Genomic DNA, 26,729 nt, shown 5'->3' on the forward strand with positions numbered 1-26,729 from the left:
AAAAGGGGATTTTTCGTGTAAATACAATTGAATTTAGTTCATCCATATCTAATTTTAAAAATATAAATACTTACATAACATTTATTTTAAACACTTCTTAATAATAAAAAAGCGTGAAATGTAAATGGGGGCTAGATTGTAACCGTCCGTGCGCTCTGTAGCTGCAAGACATATTTTATCTAGCTCCGATGTATTTTTTAAACTAAAAATAATTCATTGGAAAGGGGGAACTAAAATCCCAACCACCTATGCGCTCTGTAACTGCAGGATGTTTATTGTACGATAAAGCTATAAATATTATCCGCAATAAATAAAAATTTCAAATAGAGTTTAGTAGGACCGAAGAAATAAGCTTACGCCGCGCCGTCTCCGACGCTTTTTTGATCGGCGCACATGTCTAATACGTACGTACTTGCATATATTATTTTTTACCTAACATAATATAACCTTAAAACTCGGAATAACTTGACTTTTGACCCCACATGTTAGACTTTTTTTATTAAAAAAAAAAACACAGCAATCATCCTGTAACTCAAAAAGAATTATCTCACATGTTACCTATTTAGGTAATACCTATGTATGCATGTATTTACACGCATTTTAAAACAAATTTACCTACTATCTACCAGCGTAATGTAAAAAAATACCTACATATAATTATTAATATTTACGGATTATTTGTTTAAAACAAATTTCTAAATAGGTAATTGTTATAATAATCTCAAAGGCGCTTTACGCATAAAAAAAACATTTATATTATGTGTTAATCTACTTTTATATTTATCCACCAAAGAAACCTAAAACAAGACGGATAGAAATCCGGTTGTTTCAAAAATATGAATTTCTCGTAAAATCTACAAGATATTAATAGGTAATATCAGCAGTGTAAAGTGTATCTTCTCTGCCTGTTTTAAAAACGCATTTCCTTTTTTATACTGAAAATTAAAAATAAATAAGCATCATAAAATAAATATATTCCTCACTGTGGATCCGATAACATTCGATAAAAATGTGTTATCTTCCATATAATCTCTTAGCATTAGAATTACGCACATAGTATTATCAGGATATAACAACATAGAAGGCGGAAGTAGGTATGCATGTACAGACTGTTCCACAGGACTATTTCAGCTGACAATGAATCCTGTCCGTTCTCATTCATCCACACGTCCATTCGTGTTATTTGTTCGGGACTCGGGAGTGAGGAACGGGACCAAACGGGACGCACACTCGTCAATTTGCGATGTGTTGTAACTTGTAACTATAACAGTGCCCCCGTAGTTGAACGAATTAAAATAAAGTGTTCTTATTCAAAATAAATACGATCTCGTTTATCTCGATACGTCGTCCCTTTATAATGTATTTGAATTATTCGCCGTTAATACTGCTGTTTCGCTACTCGGGTTACAAAATTAAGGCTTAAATCTCTCGACAAATGAAATACGATGTCTTCGTGATAAAATGTTGGTTTCGTATTTGCATCCAGCAATTTAAGTACGGCGGCATTCTAGTGATTTATTCATGACGCGCCAGTTTAAATTCAATGGCTGTTTCTCCGAGGTAGGTGTCGTGTATGTGTATTGTAGTTTTCGGTAGAATGTTGCGGTGGCCGGCGTTCGCAACACACAGTGTCTCGGTTTGGTTTCGCGAATTGTGACAAGGAGGTGCACGAGTAGGTACGAGTGCCAGACGGCGGCAAAACACACGTGGTGGCTTTACTTCTACGGTTGGTGAACGCGGCCCGAAGCAACGCGCGGCAGTAGTTCTGTTCGGTGATGCAACTGCGGCGCGCGGTCTACGAGACTTTGCGATAGTGGGGGTGTTTCAGTAAATTAACGCGGGTTGTGTTTATATCTGTTTCCGTATCTTGTGTGAAATAAGTGCGGGAATTTAAATAACCAACGGTAAACTGATTCAAAATACTAAACTTGAAACAATATATAATAAACTGTGTGTGTAATTAGTGCCGATTTTCGCGATAATCTGTTCACCATGGCGAAAGTATCCGCGTCGGATTTGTATCATCCTCAAATTATGGGAGGGAAGGAGAACGCGGAAGAGCTGAAGAAGTCGGACTCTGATGGAAAAATTAAAATGAAAAAAGAACTGGGGTTAATGGATGGAGTTGCAATTATCGTGGGAATCATCATCGGCGCTGGAATATTCGTGTCTCCCAAGGGTGTCCTGCAGAACTCCGGCTCCATAGGACAGGCCATCATCGTGTGGATCATGTCTGGAGTCCTTTCCATGATCGGTGCGCTGTGCTATGCTGAACTAGGTAACCTAAATTATTCACTTACTGTAACGTACAACATACCCGCCACCCGCTACCGCTCTCGCTCTCGCTCCTCGCACCTCGCACCTCGCACCTCGCACCTCGCACCATTGCGAAAGTTCACCGGCACTCGATAAATGTGTCATGTTCATGTGTTGAAAACCACATTACTGTACTCCGGTGGGATGGGATTAGTCCGTCAGTTACACTTTATACTGATAGCCCTTCAAGGATAATCATTTGGGGGAGGCCTTAAAGTGAAGGAGTAAATATTACGTAGGTACATAGATACCCATCGTAGTGGCTACTTGCTTATAATTCATGGTCACACTAATATATTTTAGTCTTAAAAGTTTTTCTGGCCATACTTCTTAATCTACCAATATATTGTATTCCCGGTCATATGTACTTAAACTTATCATCATTCAATGGTGCATAAGCCACTGCATTGGTATATCAAATCATATTATATGTATATCTCGATCATTTATTTTGTTCATGAAGGTAAGATAATCAGTTCAGGTGCCAGTCTAGGGTTATGAAATATTGCATTATAAAACACATTTTTAAATGAATATTTAATCTCAACCATGTCGGGAATCGAACCAACATTCTTTAACTACTTTAGCACAATTTACACATACATTCCTACATATTCAGGTTGTGGTCCTGTGGCTAGTGGTGCGGACTCACGGGCCAGAGGCCCGAGGTTCAAACCCCACTCTACCCCAACTTGATTTCCATTTTCTAATAGTGAGTTATTTACAACTCGTTGAAAATGGCCACATAAATTGAAATATTTGAGTAAAATATAAGAACGCCAATATATTTTTTTTTGTTTTTTAAATATAATATTGTGAGCATACAGCGAAAAGTGCCCAAGTCAATTTTTGCGATTTTTCGATCAAATTTTAGTGGTGGATGGTATCTTATACTGAAAAAAAAATACATCTCAAAGGTTTTTTACGAACTTGATAGTTGTATGACAGGGTTACGAATGATGAAATCAGGCGAGAGTGTAAATCTGAGTCAAGTATAATTGATACGATTAAGAAAGGGTCTCTGAGATGGTTTGGACGAATGGACGATGAAAGAATGGTAAAACAAGTATATATGGCGAAAATGAACGGTAACGTGAGACGAGGACGACCAATGAAGACGTGGCATGATCAGATAAACCAAAATCTTAAGTCTGGTCATTTAAAAAGCAGACAGAACCGAAGGGCATTAATGACAAGATGTATGAATGTGGAAGAAGCTATGAATGTATGCCAGGATAGACGTGTGTGCAGTACATTCTCTCTGCCTACCCCTACGGGGAAATGGCGTGATGGTAGTAGTGATGGTTGTATATTAATCAAGTCAGTCTATTAACATCTGCTAAAGGAAATACCCGTTGACCTAGTCCAGGGGTCGGCAGAAGCGGCTTGCGAGCCGCATGCGACCCTTTGCTTTAGATGTTAGCGGCTCTTCAAACATAAACTTCAATTTCACCTCATCTCAAGCTGCCTAAAACTTATGAGTTTATGGGATAGAGCCGCAAATAAGACTACACTAGCTTTCAGCGTACCTCTTCTCAAAATAAATGTCAATGAACTTAACAACGTTCGATTCAGTTCGTATACTGGTTCACTCCAGATGCAATTAATATATTTAAAAAACAAGAAACTGTGGAGCGAAAAATTCACAGATCCAGCCGTTTGAAAAAACTCGAAAGAGAAAAATCCAATTTGATATACCAGCACAAGTGGACAGCTATAAAACATCTGCCTAAAATAGAAGCAATGATATTTGATATATGGAATATGTCGCCTGAAACATTATGACGCCTTAAAAAAAACTAGCTTTTGAAATTCTCAAAATCTTTGGATCTTCATAATGCATGCGAACAAACATTCTCAACTTTAAAACATAAAATATAACCTTAGAAACAGAATAACGGATGAAAATTGTCAATAATAGATTAAATTAAAATACGCAGTTATTTGTCAGAGTAAAGCTATCAAAAGAGATGCATGGACTAATTAAATGTCAAATTAAATGTTTAAATATAAAATCTTAAACTTTTTTCCCCTAAAAAATATATCCATACACATAATATGTATATTACATATATGCGGCTCTCTGTTATAGTGTTTCCATGACAATTTGGCTCTTCTCGCTTGACAAACTGCCAACCCCTGCTCTAGTCAAAACACTTCAGACTAGCGCAATAATACATAGCTAATGCTTTGTACTATATAAAGCAAATAAAACTCTAATCAAATGTGTACTGAATCGCGAAACTATGAGTTTGTGTTTATGCAAAAAACTCCATCTTTATTTGCCAACAAACAAGAATTCTGACTTGGCCAGTTTTCATTGTATGCTCACAATATGCAAAAAGTATATTTCCCGTTCATATTTTCATGATTTATCAACCTTTTTTGCGTGGCATCAACCCTGATGATGGACACTGTAATGCGATCGGAAACGTCTGAGTGCTAACAACACAGGGGCACACGGCCAAATAACTTAGAAAACCGTCTGTGCAGAGTTGTTCTCATTTATAAACTTTGGAATAATCGGAGCGTTCAGTAAGAGACGTACGAATGTGAAGGAAGCAAATTTGATTATAAATATAAATATAGCATTGTATCCTCTCGCCTAGTCTAATAGGAAACTATTAGTTGTATTTCCAGTAATAAAAACTGATTTTTAAAAAATAATGGTAACATTAATGTACTCGTAAATACTGAATAATTTGGTATAGATACGAAATATTGACGGCATTGATTATTTATCAAATCTTAGGTACTAACGCCTCTAAAAACCATTTCCTGCCTGTGGTTTTTTTTTAGACAGATAAATAACTTAAGTAAATAAGATTATGTGGATCCCAGCTACCATCGTAGGCATGTCCTTGGATACAATAAAAATTCAAGGGCTTCCTAGAACTTGTACCTAGATAAAAGTACTGAAGGAACGCAATTTTTTTATGTTTGTGTTTTACGACTTCTCAATAAATTATACAATATGAATACTGAACGGAAAAATCTTCTAAAAACGTGGTTAAAAAATAGATTGTCCTTACATTTCCCCATAATCAGAGAATGGTAATATTTTTTTCTCCTTGGTCCAAATATTATGTGCGTTAGAGATTTTTGCGAACACCATATCCCTTTTTAGATATTCTATCTCTTTTTTTCAAATAATTTCTTATCAAACTTTTTATAAGAATCTTTTAGTTTTTTTCTCTGGGAATATTAGTTACTTTGTACTTACCTACTTAGGTCATCTTTTTAATGTTTTATTGGCATTGGAGTAATTGGCTAATGCTATCTTAAATATTAATTTCTATTTAGATTATATTTAATAGACCGCCTATTTTATCCTCTACGAATGCGAATCGTGGCACCTCACTAGGGCCAAAACAGCAAAATACTGAGTTTTGAGAAAAGGTGTCTCAGAAGGATCTCGGGCGTACGGTGGTTTGTGACTTCGTGACACATGAAATAATAAGAGAACGGACGCAGCAAACTCCGGTGACAACTGTCATCAAGCGGAGGCGATACGGTTGGCTTGGCCATGTACTACGGATACCTCCTAAAAGCCTTAACCACGCTTGCCTACTTTATATTTACACGCTCCAACTAGGGAGCGGACACGGAATGATGATTTAGACCATCAATGTACATAAGACAATGAACTCGACCCTTGGAATCCTATTGATAAATATAACTAACATAATCGATACAATTATATTTACGTTTTGTTGCTAACTTGGTGTGAATTTTCTTATCGAAATTACATAGACACCAATCAAAGATAATGCCCGTCATGTTAACAATAAATCAATCATGTAATTAATTTATTGTACATACATGGTGTGGGTTGTTATGAAACTCCGTTTTTTAAACAATGCAAAATATAATATAAAACCATGGTAATCTTCCCTTTCGTTTTGTGTTTCTATTTAGGACTGACACATTAAAAATATATATATATACATTATAAACCAGAATCGTTATTGTCTTTGTTAAGTATTATTATGATTTTAAATAATTATGTTTAAAAAATACACGTCGATAAGGTATTTAAAAAATCCCTTTAAAAACATTCAGGAAAGAGATGGTCTAGTTCGGCATTTTCTTTCAATAAACAACAATCTTGTGTCATCCTAGCGCCTTGTAACTTTGACACCAAAAAAAATAAAAAATATTCCTTGTTTTTGGCGTCTACATAGTAATATAATGATCCTACGTAAGCTTTGTTTATTGGATTTTGATTACAAATTATAGAAAAAAAATGGTTTAAGAAAGAATCTGTTTTTTGTTCAGAAGGCAATATAAGTTTGGCCGGCCGTAGAGTGTCGCAGGGTAGGTACTGCATTTGTAAACCAATAGGGAAATATCACGTTTTTTTATCTTTTTAAAGTAATAAAGGTCTATGAAATACTGTCTAGTAAAAAAAATATTTTTAGCTAATTATTAGTGGCATAAAAAATATTTTTAAATTCCCGCAAAAACAACGGTCATTCCATTGGCCACACCCCTAATTCGTCACGGTTCATGTTTATTTGTTCCAGACCATTCAAATTTGTTTATAACATTGTCACAAATCTTGACGTCACAATTACCAAGGCCAAACATGTCGCGTTTTTCTAGCAACATATTTTTATCAAATTTATGTAAGGAAAAATTTCTCCACTATGTCCATAATATTTCGAACATACAATTAATTAGTCTATTTCATATATCTTTATCGGTATTCGTAGTATGTGATATTTCCCTATTTTAGCGTACCTTGATTATTTTTTTGTCACGTGAAGGTAAGATGATCAGTCTTGCGCATCAGGCGCCAGTCCAGGGATATTGAACTATTTTGGTGTGAAAACACCAACCGTGGGCAAAACCAAAATTGGCGTAGCGAGTTGCGAGACAAAAAATCCAAGTAAGACTTTTTCTCACTTAGGGTAGGTGTTGTGACGTATTTTTCAAAACCACTCTTTTCCACCGCTTAAACCGCTTTTCAAGCAAATTGTCACCGGGTACTTTTAAATATAATTTCTATATTTTATTTAAAAACTGTAGAAAATGCATAAAACTCGTACAAATACATAAATTTAAAGTATTAAATAATAATACAACAGTATGCAATACTTTAAAAAAATACAGCAGTAAACATACGTACTATCTCTATTTAGACTCAAACTGATTAAATTGTGGTCTTTGGGTAGTCTTATACGACTTTTGGTAGATTTTTTCCAACATCTACGAGTTAATACGGTATTTAATATTATTATTATATTAGTCAATGGACATTGATACTTGATATGGGTTACCGAATCACGGCCTTGCATCACGTTTTTTTTTGTACATAATTAGCATAAATGAAAAAAAAATATAGATACTTTATACGTGTCATCGTATTATTTACACAGTATGATATATTATTTATGCAGGTACACATAAATAAATTTGCAGGTAAGTATTATAAGATCTTGGTAACTCAGATTACGTTGAGGCCAACGCACACATGGTGAAATGTTTGTATTCGTCAAATCTGTATATGTAGGTTCCGAAGGGTACAACTAGAGTTTTCAATCCGATAGCCGATTTGTGATCTAGGTATTTGCGGGATCCCACGTGCTTAAGTTGCGAGCTCAAATAATCTATAATTAGTGTTCTGATATTGTAATATTTATTCAGTTAATTAGAGGCATGGGAACTAGTGAAGCTCTAATGTGATGTTAAAAGATATATGAGAATTAACAGCTAAAATAAAGTAGTAAAAAATATTTTTATTATTTTAAAAAATAAAAAAAAAATTCAAGCTTACGGTTAAGACATACATGTTAATCAATTCATAAATGTAAATACGTTAAATATATCCCGTGTTATTATTAGAACACATCACACATTAGTTTGCCTCGTGGCTATTGCGTTTGCCGGGCATTTAATAAATAAACATATTAAATATAAAAAAATATCACTCCACCCAGTTATGTTAATTATTTATTTATTTTTATTTCACATAAAACATTATATATTGAGTTTTTCTACTGACATTTCTTGGTGGAACTGCATTTTAATCATAATAATAAAAATACTTTATAGTTTTATTCCACTTTTATTTATAATTATTTTATATTTTTTTTACCAGTGACCGGGTTTCATCGTGACCGACATCGTCAGACTGGCCGGACCAGTCTGACGATGTCGGTCACGATGAAACCCAATTACTGGTAAAAAAAATATCAAATAATTATAAATAAAAGTGGAATAAAACTATAAAGTATTTTTATTATTATAATTGAAACATTATATTTTTCTCACTGGGCATAACCCGTGTCGAGGCATTCATTTCCATTATTTTTATATTATGTTCTAGTAAATAATAAATAAATCAAATATAATAGTTAACACTGTATTGATATAAACATAAAACATAAATAGCAGACATGCAACAATAATTCCGAGTTCAAATAGACTATTGTTTTGGTGGGGTTCGGGACCCAAATCCAAAAGCCATTTTTCAATAAATAATTTGAATTTCTGTTTATTTGTATTAAATTTTAAATCAAGAGGTAGAGTGTTGTAAATTTAAGAAGCAAGGTATGTGTGCCATTGGTCATGCCAAAAGCAGACACGATCGAAGGGCATGTATGAATGTGGAAGAAGCTAGGAATGTATGTCAGGAAAGATGAGTGCGGCGGTTCATCTTCTTTGCCGAACCCTACGGGGAAATAGCGTGATGACGGGGATTTTTAGCATGGCGCGAAATGGACGAAAGATGTTAAAAACTATAGATTATACGTTAGAAGCGCGAAATAGTGGCAAGTGACAAATCAAAATCATGGGGAAATGTATTGCCCCCATTTCTGTCACGTGAAAATTGCATCGCAAAATTATTTTTCGAAATTCAATTATATCGGGAATCGAACCCCAGATTAGCATAGTAATTAAACGTACTAATCATCAGACTACGGGGTGGAAATAGGAATAGATTTATCTTTTTCAGGTGCGTATTTGTAATTATCGTGATCTGTTATCTCAAATTTGTGCGAAGATTTTCACGATCGCTGTTATCAATATGTTTATTTTTTGGGTGATACCGTGTGTGTTGGATTTGTTTCGGCGTTTCGGTTACCATTGCAGGAGCCATCTTCAGGGTGAACTGTGTGACTTACCCTGAAAATACAGGAATAAAAACTAGACTCCGACAAAGTAATAATAATTACCAAATGGTTCATTGGCGCGTTTCTAATACGAAAATTTCCAGGTTCGATTCCCAGTGAGAACACAAAAATTATATGTGATTTTTCTCAAACCTTGGTTTACTGTGCTATAATTCACTTATGTAATAGAGCCTTCCGGCCTGTTGTGGTGCAAAAAACGTAAATAGCAAATTAAAAACAAACGAAATATTAAAAAAAATACTACGTATAAAAATCAACTTCACGGATTTCGAAAAAAGGAGAAATAATAATTAAACACAACATTTTTACACATTCATTAGAAAGTCCCTTATTCATCTGCATGTTTTACTCCAGTAGTGGTATTCTGAATCTTCTCTACTCCTTACAGAGTAATTAATTTGAAGATTTTTTTTCTTATGTGGCGACTTTTTTTAATGTAGCCATATATGGAGCAAAAATTATTCACATAAATAAAAAATATCCCCAAATTAACGGCTCTCTAGGGGATAGAGAAGTTTCACAATTGCACCCCAGACGTCCAGATTGGTAGACCCCTTCGTTTAAAAATATCTACTTGTAAAGCTCCGTTAAAAATTAAAACGCAATATTTTTATGTTTTTTTTTCTCCAGAATATTAATTTAATAATTTACTGCATTTTGGCATCTAAGGTTGATGGTGTTTAAAACTAACCTCAATTTTAAACTCAGTGTATTCCACCTTAAAATATTTTGCAATCGCATCCTATCGGCAATTTATTTTTTAACAATTCATTGAAATTAGAAAATATTTTAATAAAAATAAACTACTTTGAGGGACGTCACTAGCTCATATGAATCAACCTATGATAAGAGACTTATGAAAGATTTCCGGTATGCTCGCCGTTAAAGGACCAATGGGAAGAACTGATCGAGAATAAGCGGAAGAGAATCTCTGAAGTCACACGCGGAGTTATTTCAGAAATACAAAACTTTAAAAAAAATAATCTTGGCTTAGTTTAATAGTCTATTAACAAATATATTTTTTTTAAAGCCACTGAATTTTCTTATTGCGCAAATCGATTCTTCGACTTTTGTATACAACATATTTTTATTGAAATCTTAATTTTATTGGAAAATAAATAAAAGAATTGTTTACGTAAACGAAATCTTGGCATTTATTTATTCATTAAAAAAAACTCATTTGTGTCACTCACTTATTTGTTTCTTTATTTGTGGTTCAATCAACCTTTTTCAAAATTATATTACACACATTATAAATGACAGCATAAATACAACCTAAAATATATAATTTATATACTCGAACTTACGATATTTTCTTTTTAAACATGACAAAACATCTGTAAAAAAAGATATATATATGCAGGTAAAAGAAATAAAAATGTACATCAAACATTTATGAAAAAAAATACATAGTAGGGTACCTTCATAAATATGGTTTTGTGATTTTTTTATGACATCGTTTAGTGGCTTATAACTAGGCATATATTTCAACAAAAAAATATATTTTCAGTAAGCTGTTCCATGATTTTATTTTAAATTTCTTTATTGGTTTTTTTAAACAGGCATAAAGCATAATACGCAGAGTATACAGGGTGTTCATTAAACCCTGTCACATCCGAAACCACGATGATCAGTATGAGCATTAAGACATATTGCCACATTAAAATATTTTTTTAGAACTAGTAAAATTTTTAAAAATAAAATATCAAAAAAAGCAAATGGTTGCTGACTTCTGTAGGGGAGAAACGAGGAAAGGAAGGGGGAATCTGATATTGCGCCGCGCTCCCCTCACGTCTCCCCTGCAGAAGTAAGCAACCATTTGTTTTTTAAAATATTTTATTTAAAAAAAATTCATTTGTTCTAAATATTTTTTTTAATATGCTATGTCTTTTTGCCCATACTGATCATTGTGGTTTCGGATGTGACAGGGTTAAAATAACACCCTGTATTATAATCATGAAATGGAGAACTCAATCTTCTTTAGGTCTTGAAACCATTTAACTGTTTTATTCGATTCCTATTTCATTTATGAAATCATAAATAATTGTCTCGAAACTGCTTTCTCCTAATTCGTATTTCATAAATCGCATTTATAATACATACATATGTATTATGTATGTTATAAGTACTTATGCATGACAATGGAAAATATCACGAGTAGTCTAGTACAGTGTTTCGCAACCTGTGGGTGATATTTTTTCTGCAAAATATGTTGTAGGTAGATCTTTTCGTTCTTTTTATTGTAAATTAATTATATAAGACACTTTATTTTGTGTTTTTTTTTTATTTTGTGCGTTATTTTTTAAATTACGTTTTTTAATTTGTTTTTATTCGTTTTTCATTTTGAATGAGGAACTGCAGCCCTACGGGAAATTGGACACATAAAATGTTTCCTTACGCGCGTAAAAATTAAAGCATTAAATTATACTTTTCTTGAAAACGTAAGATTCATTAATTTTTCCTTATTCCCTTTCCGCACCCAATGGTGCATAGGGTACTGCATTGATACACCAATCGCAGTGTAACTTGATATTTTTTGTTACATAAGGATGATCAGTCTTACGCTTTAGGTGCCAGTCCAGGGACTATGAAATATTCTAGTGTAAAAACACCTTTTTAAATAAACATTTCATGTCAACCATAATAATAATAATAATGTTTAGATAATTTACATAGCGCCATTTTTGTGAAAATCACCTTAAGGGCGCTGTACAGTAAATCAATATCCCAGCCCGTCTTGCAGCTACAGAGCGCATGGGCGGTTGGTATTCTAGTTCCTCGTCTCCAATTATGATATATTACAATTATGATATATAGGAGCTAGATAACAGCACGTCTTGCAGCTACAGAGCGCATGGACAGTAAGAAATCTAGCCCCTATTTACATTTTTATTTTTAAACATTTTATTTGACAATGAAGTTTAGAGTTTAAGTGATATTTTAAAAAACGAAATAAAAAGCAAATTTATAAAAATAGAAATTAGAATACAACAAGTCTTGCAGCTACTAAACGCATGGACGGTTGAAATTTTAGACCCCATTTACTAAATTTAGATACTTGATAGTTGATAACATAATATAATTAATATAATATGATAGCTAACATCACAAAATGTCTTGCAGCTACAAAACGCATCGACGAATGGAACCATGTCAGTAATCAAACCCGAGATCCCTTGCATGGTAGATAAACGTGCTGACCACTACATCACGTGGCTGACAACGTAAGATTAAAATATTAAAAAGGGTTTTTACTAAAACGAACTACTTTTAACGACGTCACTAATTCATAAATAAATCCAACCTTCTAGTCCTATTTAATTTTCTCAACTCACTCTGATGCGCCTGAACTACTGATCTCAATAATAAAAACCTCAGACAAAACTACTCTTCCATACCGATGACCATAGAACTAACCATGGTTTTCATTCCCCTATGCCTAGATTTCTTAGTTCTGCCAGCAAACATACCAGTCTTGATTTCTTTGAAAACAAGTTGTCTTCTTTCAAACGATCACTGAATCAAATTCAATTATAAACGCGTCTCTCCCGCTTCAACTTCCACCAAGTCTACTATACACCATTGTGTCTTTCTACTTTCCTTTATAATAATTTTCTTTGTATTCAATATGTCCTTAAAAAGGCTCATTGGGCGGGCGTATTTATAAATAAACAAATATGAATCAACTAATGATAAGAGAGTTGTAGAAAATTTACGGTTTACTTATCGTCAACGGACCAATCGGCAGAACTGACGGAGAAGAAGTGGAAGAGAACTTGAAACGTCCCGCGCGGATTAATTTCAGAAATACAAAACTTCAAAAAATCATAGCGTTGATAATAAGATACATGAAATTAATTTTAATAAAATACTTAGTTTAATAGTCTATTAACAAATAAAAATGATTCGCAAAACTTCTTCATTAATTTGGAACATTATTATGGATTGAAAACTACGTATCACATCATAAAATCTAAAATATTAGTCTTAGGTGCAAAATATTTGTGTTATTGTGCTTAATATTAATTTGTTGCATTTTTTATTATTTTATAAAATTATGTAATAAATAAAATAATATTAAGATGCCTTAAGGCTTTTTACTTTAAACACTACACATAATATTATTTGCATGTCGTATAAATCTACATAACTCTGACAAACGCCACAGCTTTTCGAAAATCACATTAAGATTTTTTTTTTAATAAAACTTTTTTAATTGATATATTATTTTTAGCGTTGTAAAAAGTTCTTATTTAAATTCTACAAGTAATGACTCATATTTTAAAAACACTGATCAACATGACTATGGTGTACTTAATGCAGTTTTTTTTATCCTGTTTTCAAATATGTATTCGGAATTTCTCTATTACCCACAGAATTTCGTCGAAGCCATGGACTATACAACTTCTGGTTTCATGTAAATTATATACCTCAAAAATAAGTTTCCTAAAATCAGTGATGCAAAAATTAAAGAATGAATATTTATTTGTGAGTCCACTAATACGGTCACTAATGCATGATGAAAAGTTTAAGGAACTATTGAATCCAGGAGATTTTTTTTAATCAGAATCACACGCTTTTCTTACTTAGACAAAAAAAAAGTTTTTTCCTGTTGCCCAGTGTAACACATATAAAGGGCTTTGACTCTTAGTAAAATATCAGTTTATTTTATCTTAAAAGAAAAATTGTTACAATAGATTTTTTAGACATACAATTTTATATTCTGAAGCATTTCGAGTTAGCACGCTCTTCCATGAATTAGTTAGTTAATACTGCCGTCATAAGAAAGAAACGCATCTAACATTTTTTCGAAAATGAGTTAAATACATATTTGGAATCAGGAAAAAATATGCATCTACTGGTACTAACAAATCACACTTCTGCAAAAAGTCTTAAAGATTACTAAATATAAAAAGCTGTTCCTACTTATATAATTATAAAAGACTGATTAAAATACTTATTTTTTCTTCTATTCCGTTTTTAAAAACTTCTAAAATTGAATGTATTTATTTATTTAACTTTTTGTACAAATAGCAATTTCTTCCAACCAACCAATAAAATAAAAGTTTTATTTTTATAATTCAAGTTACAGAACATATTCAATAGAAAAAAAAGATTAAAAAGCTAAAAATATATAAAAATAGAAATAAACGTATTTGTTTATAAATTACCTTAAATGAAAACTATTACTCAATGGGAAAAAGAAAAAAAGAGGAAAAAGGAAAAAAGAAAGGAGGAGAGATTAAGGAAGAGAAAGGAGATGTTTCTTCAGACGTGATTTAAACAGAGATAATGTAGTAACATCTTTGATGGTGGATGGGAGATAAGTTCCAAAGTCGAGCCGCATGGACACTATATGAGTTAGAGAAGAAAGAGGAATTGCGGATGGGTATTAAGAGAGTGCCTTGAGAATTAGAACGAAAAGGTAAACCATGTACTGATAAGCGTTGAAATTTTTCACGCAGGTATATAGGAGCGTTAGGACTATGAAGTACATTGAACAGAAGTGAGAGGGAGTGATAGTCTCTCTAGAATGTACCTGGTATTCAATTATATTCAAAAATATAAATTTAAGGTTGAAAAGCAGTAAATGGCCAGTAACGTCTATTTTATTTAGTTGGGTAAAATGTATTGGCATATTAACACTAAGAAAGAAAGACATTTATTTAATTACTAAAAAAAAGGCGTTTCTAGCCAGAAACGTCTTTTCATTGCAGTATAACATATTTTTTTTACTACAAAGAAAGCGAAAATGTTAATTTTTAAAAATAAAACGTAAAATTTATTAAAATATATATATACATACATTCCGTTAGAGCAAGCCATAATACATACTGTCGCATAATAACATACTTAATTTTTGTAGTATTTTTCACACAGCGAATTTTTCAATTTCCGAGTTACAAAATATTTATTTTTTCTGTTTTTTGTTTTATGTAGAAACGTCTTTTTTATTATGACGCAGAATAGCTGATTTTATTTAGGTAGGTGTATTATAATTTATGTAGAAACAGTACACCCACATAATATGGTTTTATTATTCATAATCTCTTTTGAGCATTTCGTGATGGCGATATTGGCAATGCGATGGTGGCGATGTTGAAACTCGTTTTATGCAGACAAAAAAAAAAAACTCTTTTTTCTGGTAAAACCTGACACAAACCTTATTTTTTATGTATTGTTTTCCCTAACTACCTATTAATAACAGTTATTAAAACTTTTGGCTATAGGCTCATTTTATACGTATCGTTTAAATACACACGACACGGTAAAATTAGGGTGGATTCATTTTTATTAACTTTTTATGTTTATTTAGTGGCTACTCTCCGGTGAAAATCCGGCAAAAGGAAATCGAGCGGAGATTGGTCGGCCTCAAGGTGTACTGCTTAGCGCGTTTGCCTGCCACTAAATAAATAAAATAAAAACAAATAATTATAATACAGTAAAAATAAATTCACTCTGTTATTTTATCGTGTGGATTTTACCATCAGTGGCGAACGGTGATTTTATTTACAGGTAAACTTTAAAAACATAATTTATTTGTGCATATATATTTTATTTCTTTATTTAACACTTTATATACATATACAATATATATGTATATAAGGGCAGACATATTGCCTTAAGGCAATTTCTTCCTACCTAAATTACAAGTACATGGACAAATTGAATCTTAAGATTTTATACTGAATTAAAAACTAAAATTTAATCAAAAAAATAAAAAATAACACTATACTATGAAGAGAGGAGAGGGAATGGGAAGGAAAGAAGAAGAATAAAGGAACAACTTAAATATTCAGATAGTAATATTGAAAGGGTATTAAAAGGGTTCTCTCGATACTAGAACGAAGAGATAGTCCGTGTTGTGATAGAGGTTGGAAGAGCTCTCTCAGATAAACAGGCGAAATGGGATTATTTAAAATATTGTAAAAAAGTGATAAAATGTGAATGTTTCTTCTATGCCTGATACTGAGCCAGTGTAGTTGCGTGCGATATTCGATTATGCGGTCGAATTTGCGAAGATCAAAGATATATATATATATATCAAACATTCTGCAATCTGGATAACATACATCTGCATAATCAAGGAGTGGAAGAAGTAAGCTCTGGACTAATGTTTGCTTAACATTAATTGGCAAAAAATTCTGTAACCTTTTAAGTGAGTGCAAACTACGTTTAAGTTAACATAAAGTTTACGACTAACTTCGTTAACCAGATCGTGCCACCCTAAATTCTTATGAATGATAATACCTACATAGAAAGTACATAATATAATGTTAGTTATATATACTATAAATTGCTATTTTTTCTGTGGTTCTGTGTGATACAACAACACTCATCTATGAATGTGAAAGCAACTCAAACGACGTAACTTCGTGATATATTATATTGTGTAACTATATTATCCATTAGTTTAACACATAACTTATATAAAAGTTTATAAAAAATAGCACAATGAATTCAGTCAGTATTAGGTATTCTCATTACGATTGAAATGTCAACTGGCCGATTTTTTCTAGAAATGAATAATGCAAAAAACGGATGAGTCGAGTGCCACATATGTTGTGAGTCATATGTCAAAAGTACCATCTCAAATAAAAATAGTCCTTAAGAAATAATGTTTGAAATACTGTTTTTCAAATAGAGAATTTTCAAAAAAAATGTGTAATCTGCAAGTTTACTCTAGGAGAAAAATCCCGCCACTGGGTTTAATATGTTCAAAATATAGTACATTTAATTGTATGAAGAAATAAGCTGGAGTAATCGGCTAGTTCCTTAGCTCATTGTTGGCGCTGGGCAAGCTTTATTAATAATTTTATTTATGTTTGGAGAATAATACAAATGCTGGCAATGTTTGTTTGTTTTTCTGTAAATAAAGTTACCGTAAAACATTATTATGGATAGTCAAATATAACGGTAAGCCCCTGAGGTATATACGAAAAAAATATAAATGGTATGGTAATGGCATAGTATGTTACACAGTATGTATATAAAAATTAAATCGGCAATTATCATCATCATCATCCCTATCAGCGCATCCAGTGGTGCATATGGCGCTTAAACTGGTACTTTTGAGCAATTTTTTTCAGTGTATCTGAATCTGGATATTACGTGGAAATAAAACTGATCATTGGATCACCTTTAAAAAATATATTTTACGTCGACTCTGCCAAGAATCGTGCCCGGTACCTCAAAAATTGTATATGGCCGTTTCCACACTAAAATCCACCCAGCCCGATAAAATAACATAGGGTGGATCGACTTGTACATTTTTAAAATTTTTTTTTTATGTGTTATAGTACTAAATTAAATAATCCAAAAATAAATACTGCGAAAACATAAAAACATCAAGACATTTATTTATTCATTCAAAATTACACTCGTTAAAATATTAATGAACTTATTAAGGCTTTTTAGCCTGTGCCCGTAAATACGTAGTAAAATGATTTAAATTCAATTATAATGACATGTGATGCAATAGAATAACAATACAGAAAAACAATGTATAAATTAAAAATATAAAATGAATAAATAAAAGTGTGGACGAGAAACTATATAACTGCAAGAATAAAGCGCTTGATCAATTTTCTCATCCCATTCAGAAATATACTTAAATATCCGGACTTTAAAAATATTGAGAATCTCGTCTCTATCGATGTGCAGCAGCCAATTGCAAACATTTTTCTTCAATACATTGGCACCTGTGGAGGTATTTATGGCTGCCGGAAGATGACTAAAAAAATTAGGAGCCAGGAAAGTAAGGTTTCTTGAGCTAGCTTTGAGTGAGTGGTCAGACCAAGGTAATTTATTCTTCCCGCAGATTGCGTCTGAATATTCTGCCGTGCCCTGACTTTATCTACAGATTTCCCGAAGTACACAAGTGCCCCTTTAACAAATATCTTCCGCACATCTAGAAAATTACAATTTTCAAACAGTTTATTTGATGGATAGCGTTATTACCTTTTTTCATTGTTCTAAGCACGAGTTTTTGTACTTTAAAAACTGGATCCAATATGCGAGCCACCCTACCCCCCATTCAAAGATTCCATATGTTGCTGTTGATTGAAAAAAGAGAAGCAAACACTTTTAAGCAGCGACCAATCAATTATGTCACGAAGCCCCATAAAAATAGAAGTCATTTTTCTTAGTTTAGGTGTAATATAATTGACGTGGGAATTCCAGCTAAGGCATTTATAAATGTAAATTTCTAAGTATTTAATGTTATCCCATTTTTCAATGTTAATACATAGGCAGGGGATAGAGGGTTTAGGATACGTATTAATAACCAGTACATTATCAATTTGGATTGGATGTAGACAGCAGTTAGTTTATTTGGTTTTGCTAATGTTTAGGGTCGACAAATTCTCTTTAAGCCATTTTGTTTACTTATTTATGCCAATATTAGCACATTCGTATACTTTGATCCATGTTGGAGCCTCGTAGAATAGCATGGTGTCATAGGAAGCTGTAATTGTTTTAGTGGCTTACATAAATTAGGAATAAAATGGGACCCAAAACACTTCCTTGTGGGACGCCGTATTGAGTTATACTGTTTGAAGAGCCTAATCTATTGGGCTGCCTAATTATTTTGGCTTGTGTTCTGTTTGCTTAAGTAGCATTTTAACCACTTTAAGGCCTATGCAGTTACCCCTGTTTCTTCAAGTCTGTTAATTAGAATTTTATGCTAGACAGTATTAAATGCCTTTGCTATGTCTAAAAATACAGCAATAGATTTTTTACGCTTGTCTGGACTCTCCGTTAAAGCCTTTGTCAGGTTGGTTATGACATTGTACCCTAAATCATAATTGATTGTCCGACAACACATCGTGTTTCTTGAGGTATATATTTAATCTTTTCTTGGTTACTTTTTACATTATTTTCGATAAGCAACTTAAAAAAGATATAGGCCGGTAATTGTCAACAGAGTACTGATTTTCGTTTTTGAACATTGGAACTACAATTGCATGTTTTAGGAAATAAGGGAACACACCCATTTGATAACTTATGTTTATAATGTAGGTCAGAGATACCTAAAGCTATATATTTTTTTACCGCTTTTTATTATGTTTGAGATATTTTGTCATATCCATGAGAGCTGTCATCGTTAAGCTCGTGAATAATAAAAATGACTTCCGTCGTGTTTGTTGGGGTTAGATAAAATGTATGGTTGATATTTTTATTTGTGCGGGGAATATTTTCAGCGAGTTATATTTTAGCACGATTTATTCGCTTGACGATATTATTAGCTAAATCAGAGCCAATATTTTTTGATAATTGTTCACAAAATTAGCAATAATTTCATAGTTATTATGAACATCAATAATTCTTCCGTCGATATCAATTCTATCTATGTTGATTGATTCTTTATCTTGGTCCATTATTTCGTTCACTATTTTCCAGATTCTTTCATAACTATTGGCATTACCTATGTAATATTACTATTTAAAGTACATAGTCTCAAAAGACATGCCGAGCCCACTCAAATACCTATATTACATTGTGTGGATGAGTATAATAATATGTGATGATATATATTTCGGAGACACGCCATTGTGCTCCACTAAACGGCTATCGTCGTTTTTAATGACTTAAACATGTGCCTTAAATTTTTAAATTACCCACTGCTTCTATTCATCATAATCTTTTAAACCTTTCTTTGTTAGTAAATTTACTCAAAGTTATTTACAAATATTTCATTGGCTATCTAATATCATGTTATCGCCACTGAAAAAACGCATTCGTAATAATTTAGCTTTGATTTTAACAGTATTTTGAAATTTATATTTAATTCCCTAGCAAGAGGGACTCTTAAATTAATTAATTGATTAATAATTCATTAATAATGCGAAATTTCGCATATTTATGAGTCCCGTTTTATGTGATAAAAATCCGTTGATTTTATAAATGTTGTACAATAGGGTTTTTGATGCAAACACTAAAATTTACTTCCGATATCTATGGGATATCTGATATCCGGATATCAGATATCTCATAAGACGCACCTTAAAATTTTGAGAAATGTGGTATATACGAATACGAGTATAACTCAATTTCGGCTAAAGGTGCCACATCAGTCACTTAGCCATTTTACCGTCGATATAGTTCTTCGGCGTTTACATCCATTTATGTGCATTGTTTACATAATATACAGCACAGTTTTTCATGCGCGCAAAATGTTGGGATTTGTAGTTGAATACTCGTGTTCTTAGGCTTCTTTATAACTCATTGGTGCGAAGCAGACTTGAGTGTGGATCTCTGATCTGGGCGCCCAGCGAATTGAAGTACTCTGTTATGCTGGAGATGGTTCAGAAGACATTTCTTTGGTATAAGAGAGTGCGGATACTATCCGTGGTTGTACCCTTCTGACTTCATACCGGGAATGCTTGGCTACAATAGATTGGAGAAAATAAGAAATGCATGCTTGCCTATGTATTTTTTCCGATTAATCCGTGGTATTACGATCAACAACGGTGTAATGGAGAGTATTTTTCTTAGTTCCTAATGACTACCTTGGACATAGGCAGCTTAAGCTGTTTTATCTTCCTGCTTGCAGAACTAACCTGCCGATGGTAATGCCAGCAGGAAGCGCAATGTCTTTACTCAACCGTATCTCTTCGGATATCAACATTTTTCATATTAGTGAAAAAAAGTTCAGAGGATGGCATCCTTTTTCTATAATTGCTAGGTATTTTTATTTAACCATCTTTGTATAATAAAATTTTAGTATTACTTTTTTCGTGTTATGTATGCATTGAGATATTTTTGTAATGTACATAAACGTATATAAAATAAAACGCTTGACTTCCACAAAAGTTTTTAATTGTTCATTCTACTTTATGAGACAAAATTTAACAATAATCGTATTCAATCAAATGCATGTAACTTCCAAAAAACATAACTCCTCGTGGGTTTTCATATTATGCAAAATACTGCTTAAATATAACTTGAATATCGGCCTCGTGGTGTAATGGTCAGCGCGTTTGCCTAATATGTGAGGGATCTCGAGTTCGATTCTCAACATGGTGATTTTTTTTTTCATATGTTTTTCTTTGCGCTTTACAATAAGAATAAAAGTTACAAATACAGAAAAAACTATTACATAAACACCAAAAATAATCCCACAAAGGCATGGCCTGTGGATGGGTGTACATTTTATTTTAAATTTAAATAAAGGCTACTGGAAGAATACATAATATATTTAAAGGGGTGTTTTCACACTAAAATATTTCATAGTCAAAGTGCTGGTACCTGAAGCGTAAGACTGATCATCTTACCTTCATGTAACAAAAATGATCACGATACGCTGCGATTGGTGTACCATTGCAGTGCCCTATGCACCATTAGGTGCGGAAAGGGAATGATGATGGGTATCTACTCGGTTATCTAACCAAAGTTTGAAAATTCTGTTTCAGATTGTTATTTAAGTACCTACCTAAGGCCCCTGAGGGGTCCTTAAACATATTATAAACTAGAAGTGTGCCAAAAGCTATAGAAGATTAAAGACCTCTGCAGTAGAGAACCTACAAAAAAAATTGAAATAATTCATTCGAATTCGAAAAGTCCATAAATCATTGACATATTAATACACATAAACATACCCTGCAGTCAGTTCTTTTATGTATGTTTCCCGTTAAGATTGACTTATGCAGGAATTCTATTAGTAATTCAACACTGTAGTTCTGAGCCCTCAAAAATGACCACTCTCATGCCCAAACGCTCAGTCATGCCCAACGCGTATTCAGGCGTTCTTCGACCGCCAGCCAGGCGTGACGTTTAGAATGGAAAACAAAATGCCCGAGTGTGTCATGAAAGCGTGTAAAAACCTTTCAAAAAAACATTGTAAAAGAATTGTGTAACTTTTCATTTGTAAATATTTGTTTATGAGTGATTAACAAAGCTCAAAACAATGTATATTCAAATATAAATATTTTTGGTAAACGTCAAACTACGCCTAGCGGCACAATCGCGAAGCTCTTCTTAGTTACATGGGTGCACTGGTGGAAATACGTGCTTAAAATATAATTAACGTGAGTTAGTATTATTTTTGCGTTCCTCAAAACCGAAATTATAAAGAATTTATGAAAAGAATCTGATTAGGATCCACCAAAAACGAATGTTGATTATACAATATTTTCTATGTACCAAAAATGAGTAACCTCAAATTTTTGGTACAACATGCGTGATCATTGAATGCAACCCCAGTATAAACAAACAAACTTAGTAACTATGGGTACGTTTTCGTATCACTACTTTTGAAAATATATTTCTCTATGTATTAATTTGTCTTACCATAAGTACTTATATTAACCTGACATAATATGTCAGAATTTTGTCATACCTTTTGTGGAAGCCAAAAAAAAAACAAAAAGAAAAATACCTTTTGTGGATACAAGTACATTTCTAGTGTTCCATAATTTATACTTTATGCTTTTCTTATCTCAATCAAGTAATTTTTTAATAGTTGGTGAGAAGTAGTAGTAGGCATTGTGCGTATTATCAGCAAATACACTTAACCAATAGCATACGAAACTAAGACGCTTTCAACAATTATTATATTAATTACTATTACATATTATTACAAACCGATAGTTTTTTTTTTATTAATAACAAATAATAATACAATATTACAACTAAATGCAATTTTTTACATTAATCAAATACATATATTTACATTAACGTTTCCCATTACGTAAAAGAAATAAACAATTCTTGAGTACATAATGGGGAGTGACGTCTTACAATAGTTTATTTTATTTAAATTAATAATATTTTTAGGAAAACATATATAAATTACAAAAAATATATAAATGATGTTTTTAATCAGTGTTACATAAAGAAGAATTAAAGATGTAACTTTTCACTTCTTTCTTAAATATATTGTATTCCTTACTGTACTTTTTATTATCTTTGTTCATTTCATTAAAGAAAAATATTCCTTTATAAGTATAATGATGTTGTGCAGTAGTTGTTTTTAATTTAGGAATTAAGATATTACCACCTGTTCTAGGTCGCGTACTTATGTTTTGTGACTTAGAAATACTACTATTTATTTTATCTTTATGTATTTGAAGTAAACAATTCTTTTTATATGGCAATTTTATACCTTAAACCTTAATTTTTTTTAATAATTGAACAGTGGGAAAAGTAGACAGTTTTTTCAAAATAACTTTTATGATAGTTTTTTTGTATTTTTTAAACCGGTAAAATATTTGTTTTAAAAGCACCACCCCATCCGATTATTCCGCACTGTAACATAGATTGGGCGAATGCAAAGTAAATTGATTTTAAATTTTCGATGGTTCATATATTCCTTAATCTAAGAAATACGTATATAAGTTTTCTCATTCTATTTACAATATTATTTATTTGCTCCTTCCATTTTATATTTTTATCAATTATAAAGCCTAAATATTTTATGCTATTTTTTTCAGTGATTTGAAGGCAATTATTATTATGAAACTGATATCCTTCATTGTATTTTGTTGTGTGGATACAAATATTTATAGGAGGTATAACTTGTTCTTTCAATGTAAAAGTGATGTAATATGTTTTTTCATTTTTTTTTTTTTTTTTTTTTTTCTTTTAAATATTCGCTGGTTGCAGTTTATACTAATAATAAAATATATAATTATGTATGCAAGCTTTTTTTATTTTAACATAGAGCTTCATATTCCAAATGATTTTAATCACAAATTATATAGTATTGTTATTTAATAGTGTTATTTAATAGTGTTATTTTAATCACTTAAACTTGATCTAAAAATCAAACATAAATGTTGCAAGTAGTTTCATTGTTCAATAAACAGGGTGAGCCTTAACTGTATACCTAGTTTTAATTAACAAAAAATAAGTAGTTGTAGAACTTATTTACATTTTTAGAAACTACAATAATTGGAAATTTTAATGATATCTAAGTTTTAAAAATTATACTGTCTATGTGAGTTCCACCAGCTTGTTGACATTGTTTAAGGCGGATTCTCAAACTCTCAAAAACACGTTGACTAGTTGCCTGCGGGATGGCGTTAATTTCCCGTACAATGTTTAGTTTTAACTGATTTATTGTTGTTGAATTGTCTTCATAGACTCTTGATTTTAAGTATTCCCACAAAAAATAATCACACGAGCTGAGATTCGGGCTCCGTGGGGGCCACTCAGTATCTCCTTCTCGTGAAATGAGTTTCCCGGGGAACATCCCCTTCAAACGGCTGACAATATGTATCATTCGGCTTCAACTCTTGCGTCAGCTGAATTTTATAGGCTTTTAGATGTAAATCATGGCGTAAAATTCTTCGTAAAGTGGTCCTCTTGTTGTTTAAGGCTTGGCTTCGCTTGCGAGTCGATCGTTATGGATTTTCCCTTACTGATTTACTAAGACGCTGAATAACTTCTGGTATCCTCGCTGACTTCAGGCAGCCTTCATTCATTATTCTTACTGTTCAGCAGGTTGTCTCGAACATTTGACCGATTTCCGAATAGACTTTGTGCTTGGTGCTTGACTAATATCACGTAAACGCGCAATGCCTTTCCGTGGGCGACTAAAAATTCCACGAAATAGCGCGTCTAACGCTACCCTCCGCACCGCGCCCACCCTACGTATTATTAAAAAAATAACGAAACGAACCGCGAACACCGTTACGGCCCACCCTGTATAAAAACAGTTAAAAAATAGCTTATTAAATCCGCATAGGTTCTTAGCATCATCATCATCATTCCCTTTCCGCGCCTAATGGTGCATAGGGCACTGCAATGGTACACCAATTGCAGCGTATCGTGAATCGTGATCATTTTTGTTACATGAAGGTAAGATGATCAGTCTTACGCTTCAGGTACCAGTACAGAGACTATGAAATATTCTAGTGTGAAAACACTATTTTTAATAAATATTTCATATCAACCATGTCGGGAATCGAACCCGAGACATCTTGCATGGCAGGCTAACGCGCTGACCATTACACCACGAGGCCGATAATCACTCATTATTTATTTACTAAATGTTATTAAATATTTTTTCGCCGGGGACGCCAGTTTAATAGTATGGGGTGACTATTGTAATGAAACATCGTATATTGGGCTATATAGAAAGGTTGTTTGATTATTGATCAAAGGACCATTATTTTTTATCGAAATTTACACCTCTCCCTTCATCCCCATCTCTCTTCGTTTTCAATTATTTCTCCCACAATATCAAACATTTTCATATCCTCATCAGTGCATGTAAGGTTGGCATGTTGCTTTAAATATTGATAGTATATTTTTTATTTCTTTAGTAAATTACAATGTTAATCGTTTTAAAGTTTATTTTATTCATTCTGGCGCAGGGCGGGTTTAACTTTTATAACTCGTTTTAGCTTAGACCATTGTACCCTGTCCACGTAATATTCTTAATTATAATTACAGACTATTCTTAATTCTATGGGTAAATGTGTAATTTTGATGTCATGAAAACAGAAAATAATCATCACAGACCTACACCACCAAATTTTCAACCTGTTCTACTTTATACAATGTTTTTGCGTTTCCAGGAACCATGATACCAAAGTCAGGGGGGGACTATGCGTATATAGGAGAAGCATTTGGACCTTTGCCCGCCTTCCTGTACTTGTGGGTGGCCCTGTTCGTGCTAGTCCCCACTGCTAATGCCATCACAGCCTTGACCTTTGCGCAATATATCCTGCAGCCTGGCTGGCCAGCGTGTGATCCTCCTTACGAAGCTGTAAGGCTCCTCGCTGCAGTAATAACTTGTACGTTTTTAGTTTTATAACATGTAATTTCTAATCAAAATACGCTTCATAAATTTCCTTTCAATTGATCATTCAGATGCTGGTTGCGTAATACAATTTCTAAGAACGGCCAAAGTGTGTTTTTTTTTTAAATTCAGAGTTAGTTCTCTACAATTTAATTTGTAGTGTTAGAAAGTAGTACACACCCGTAATTACAGTGTTTAAATTATGCTTCATTTTAATTTTATTGATTGTTTTTCTATCAGTTTCACAATAAGATCTCGTCTATGTAAGTTTAATACCGCGTGTGAGCCAAAATAATCTAAATATGTTTTTTGGCGTTTTCAGTTGAATGGGATAAGCTATCACTAGAGAAGCAAGCAATATCCACCTACAGCTTTGCCAACTCTACCGATTTTGGGAGAAATCTAACTGAATTCGAGTCTTGAATAATTGGCTTATTTTTCTGAATCCAGCGATTTTAGCTTGATGGAGGTTAGCAACGCAACTCTGTCACCTATATCCCTAAATCCAATACTCAATAAAAATCAAC

At 32.6% G+C, this 26,729-nt stretch overlaps 1 protein-coding gene across 2 annotated transcripts in view; it reads left to right on the top strand.

Annotated features, from left to right (window-relative positions):
- The first annotated feature begins 271 nt into the window (after nt 1-271).
- Nucleotides 272-26,729, top strand: part of mnd (L-type amino acid transporter minidiscs) — a 30,713-nt gene continuing 4,255 nt past the window's right edge. Inside the window, exons 1-2 of one of the 2 annotated variants that reach the window (XM_088228651.1) lie at nt 272-404; nt 25,979-26,197. In XM_088228651.1, coding sequence (XP_088084777.1) covers nt 25,984-26,197 — 214 coding nt within the window. In that variant the 5' untranslated portion in view covers nt 272-404; nt 25,979-25,983. Of the gene's footprint in view, nt 405-1,117; nt 2,279-25,978; nt 26,198-26,729 lie in introns of those variants that run through there. The other variant, XM_088228650.1, reaches the window with a different exon arrangement.

This window comes from Micrasema longulum, unplaced genomic scaffold (assembly GCF_059751315.1).
Source record: "Micrasema longulum isolate JH-2025_06_02 unplaced genomic scaffold, ASM5975131v1 h1tg000597l, whole genome shotgun sequence".
NCBI classification, from domain to species: Eukaryota; Metazoa; Arthropoda; class Insecta; order Trichoptera; family Brachycentridae; genus Micrasema; species Micrasema longulum.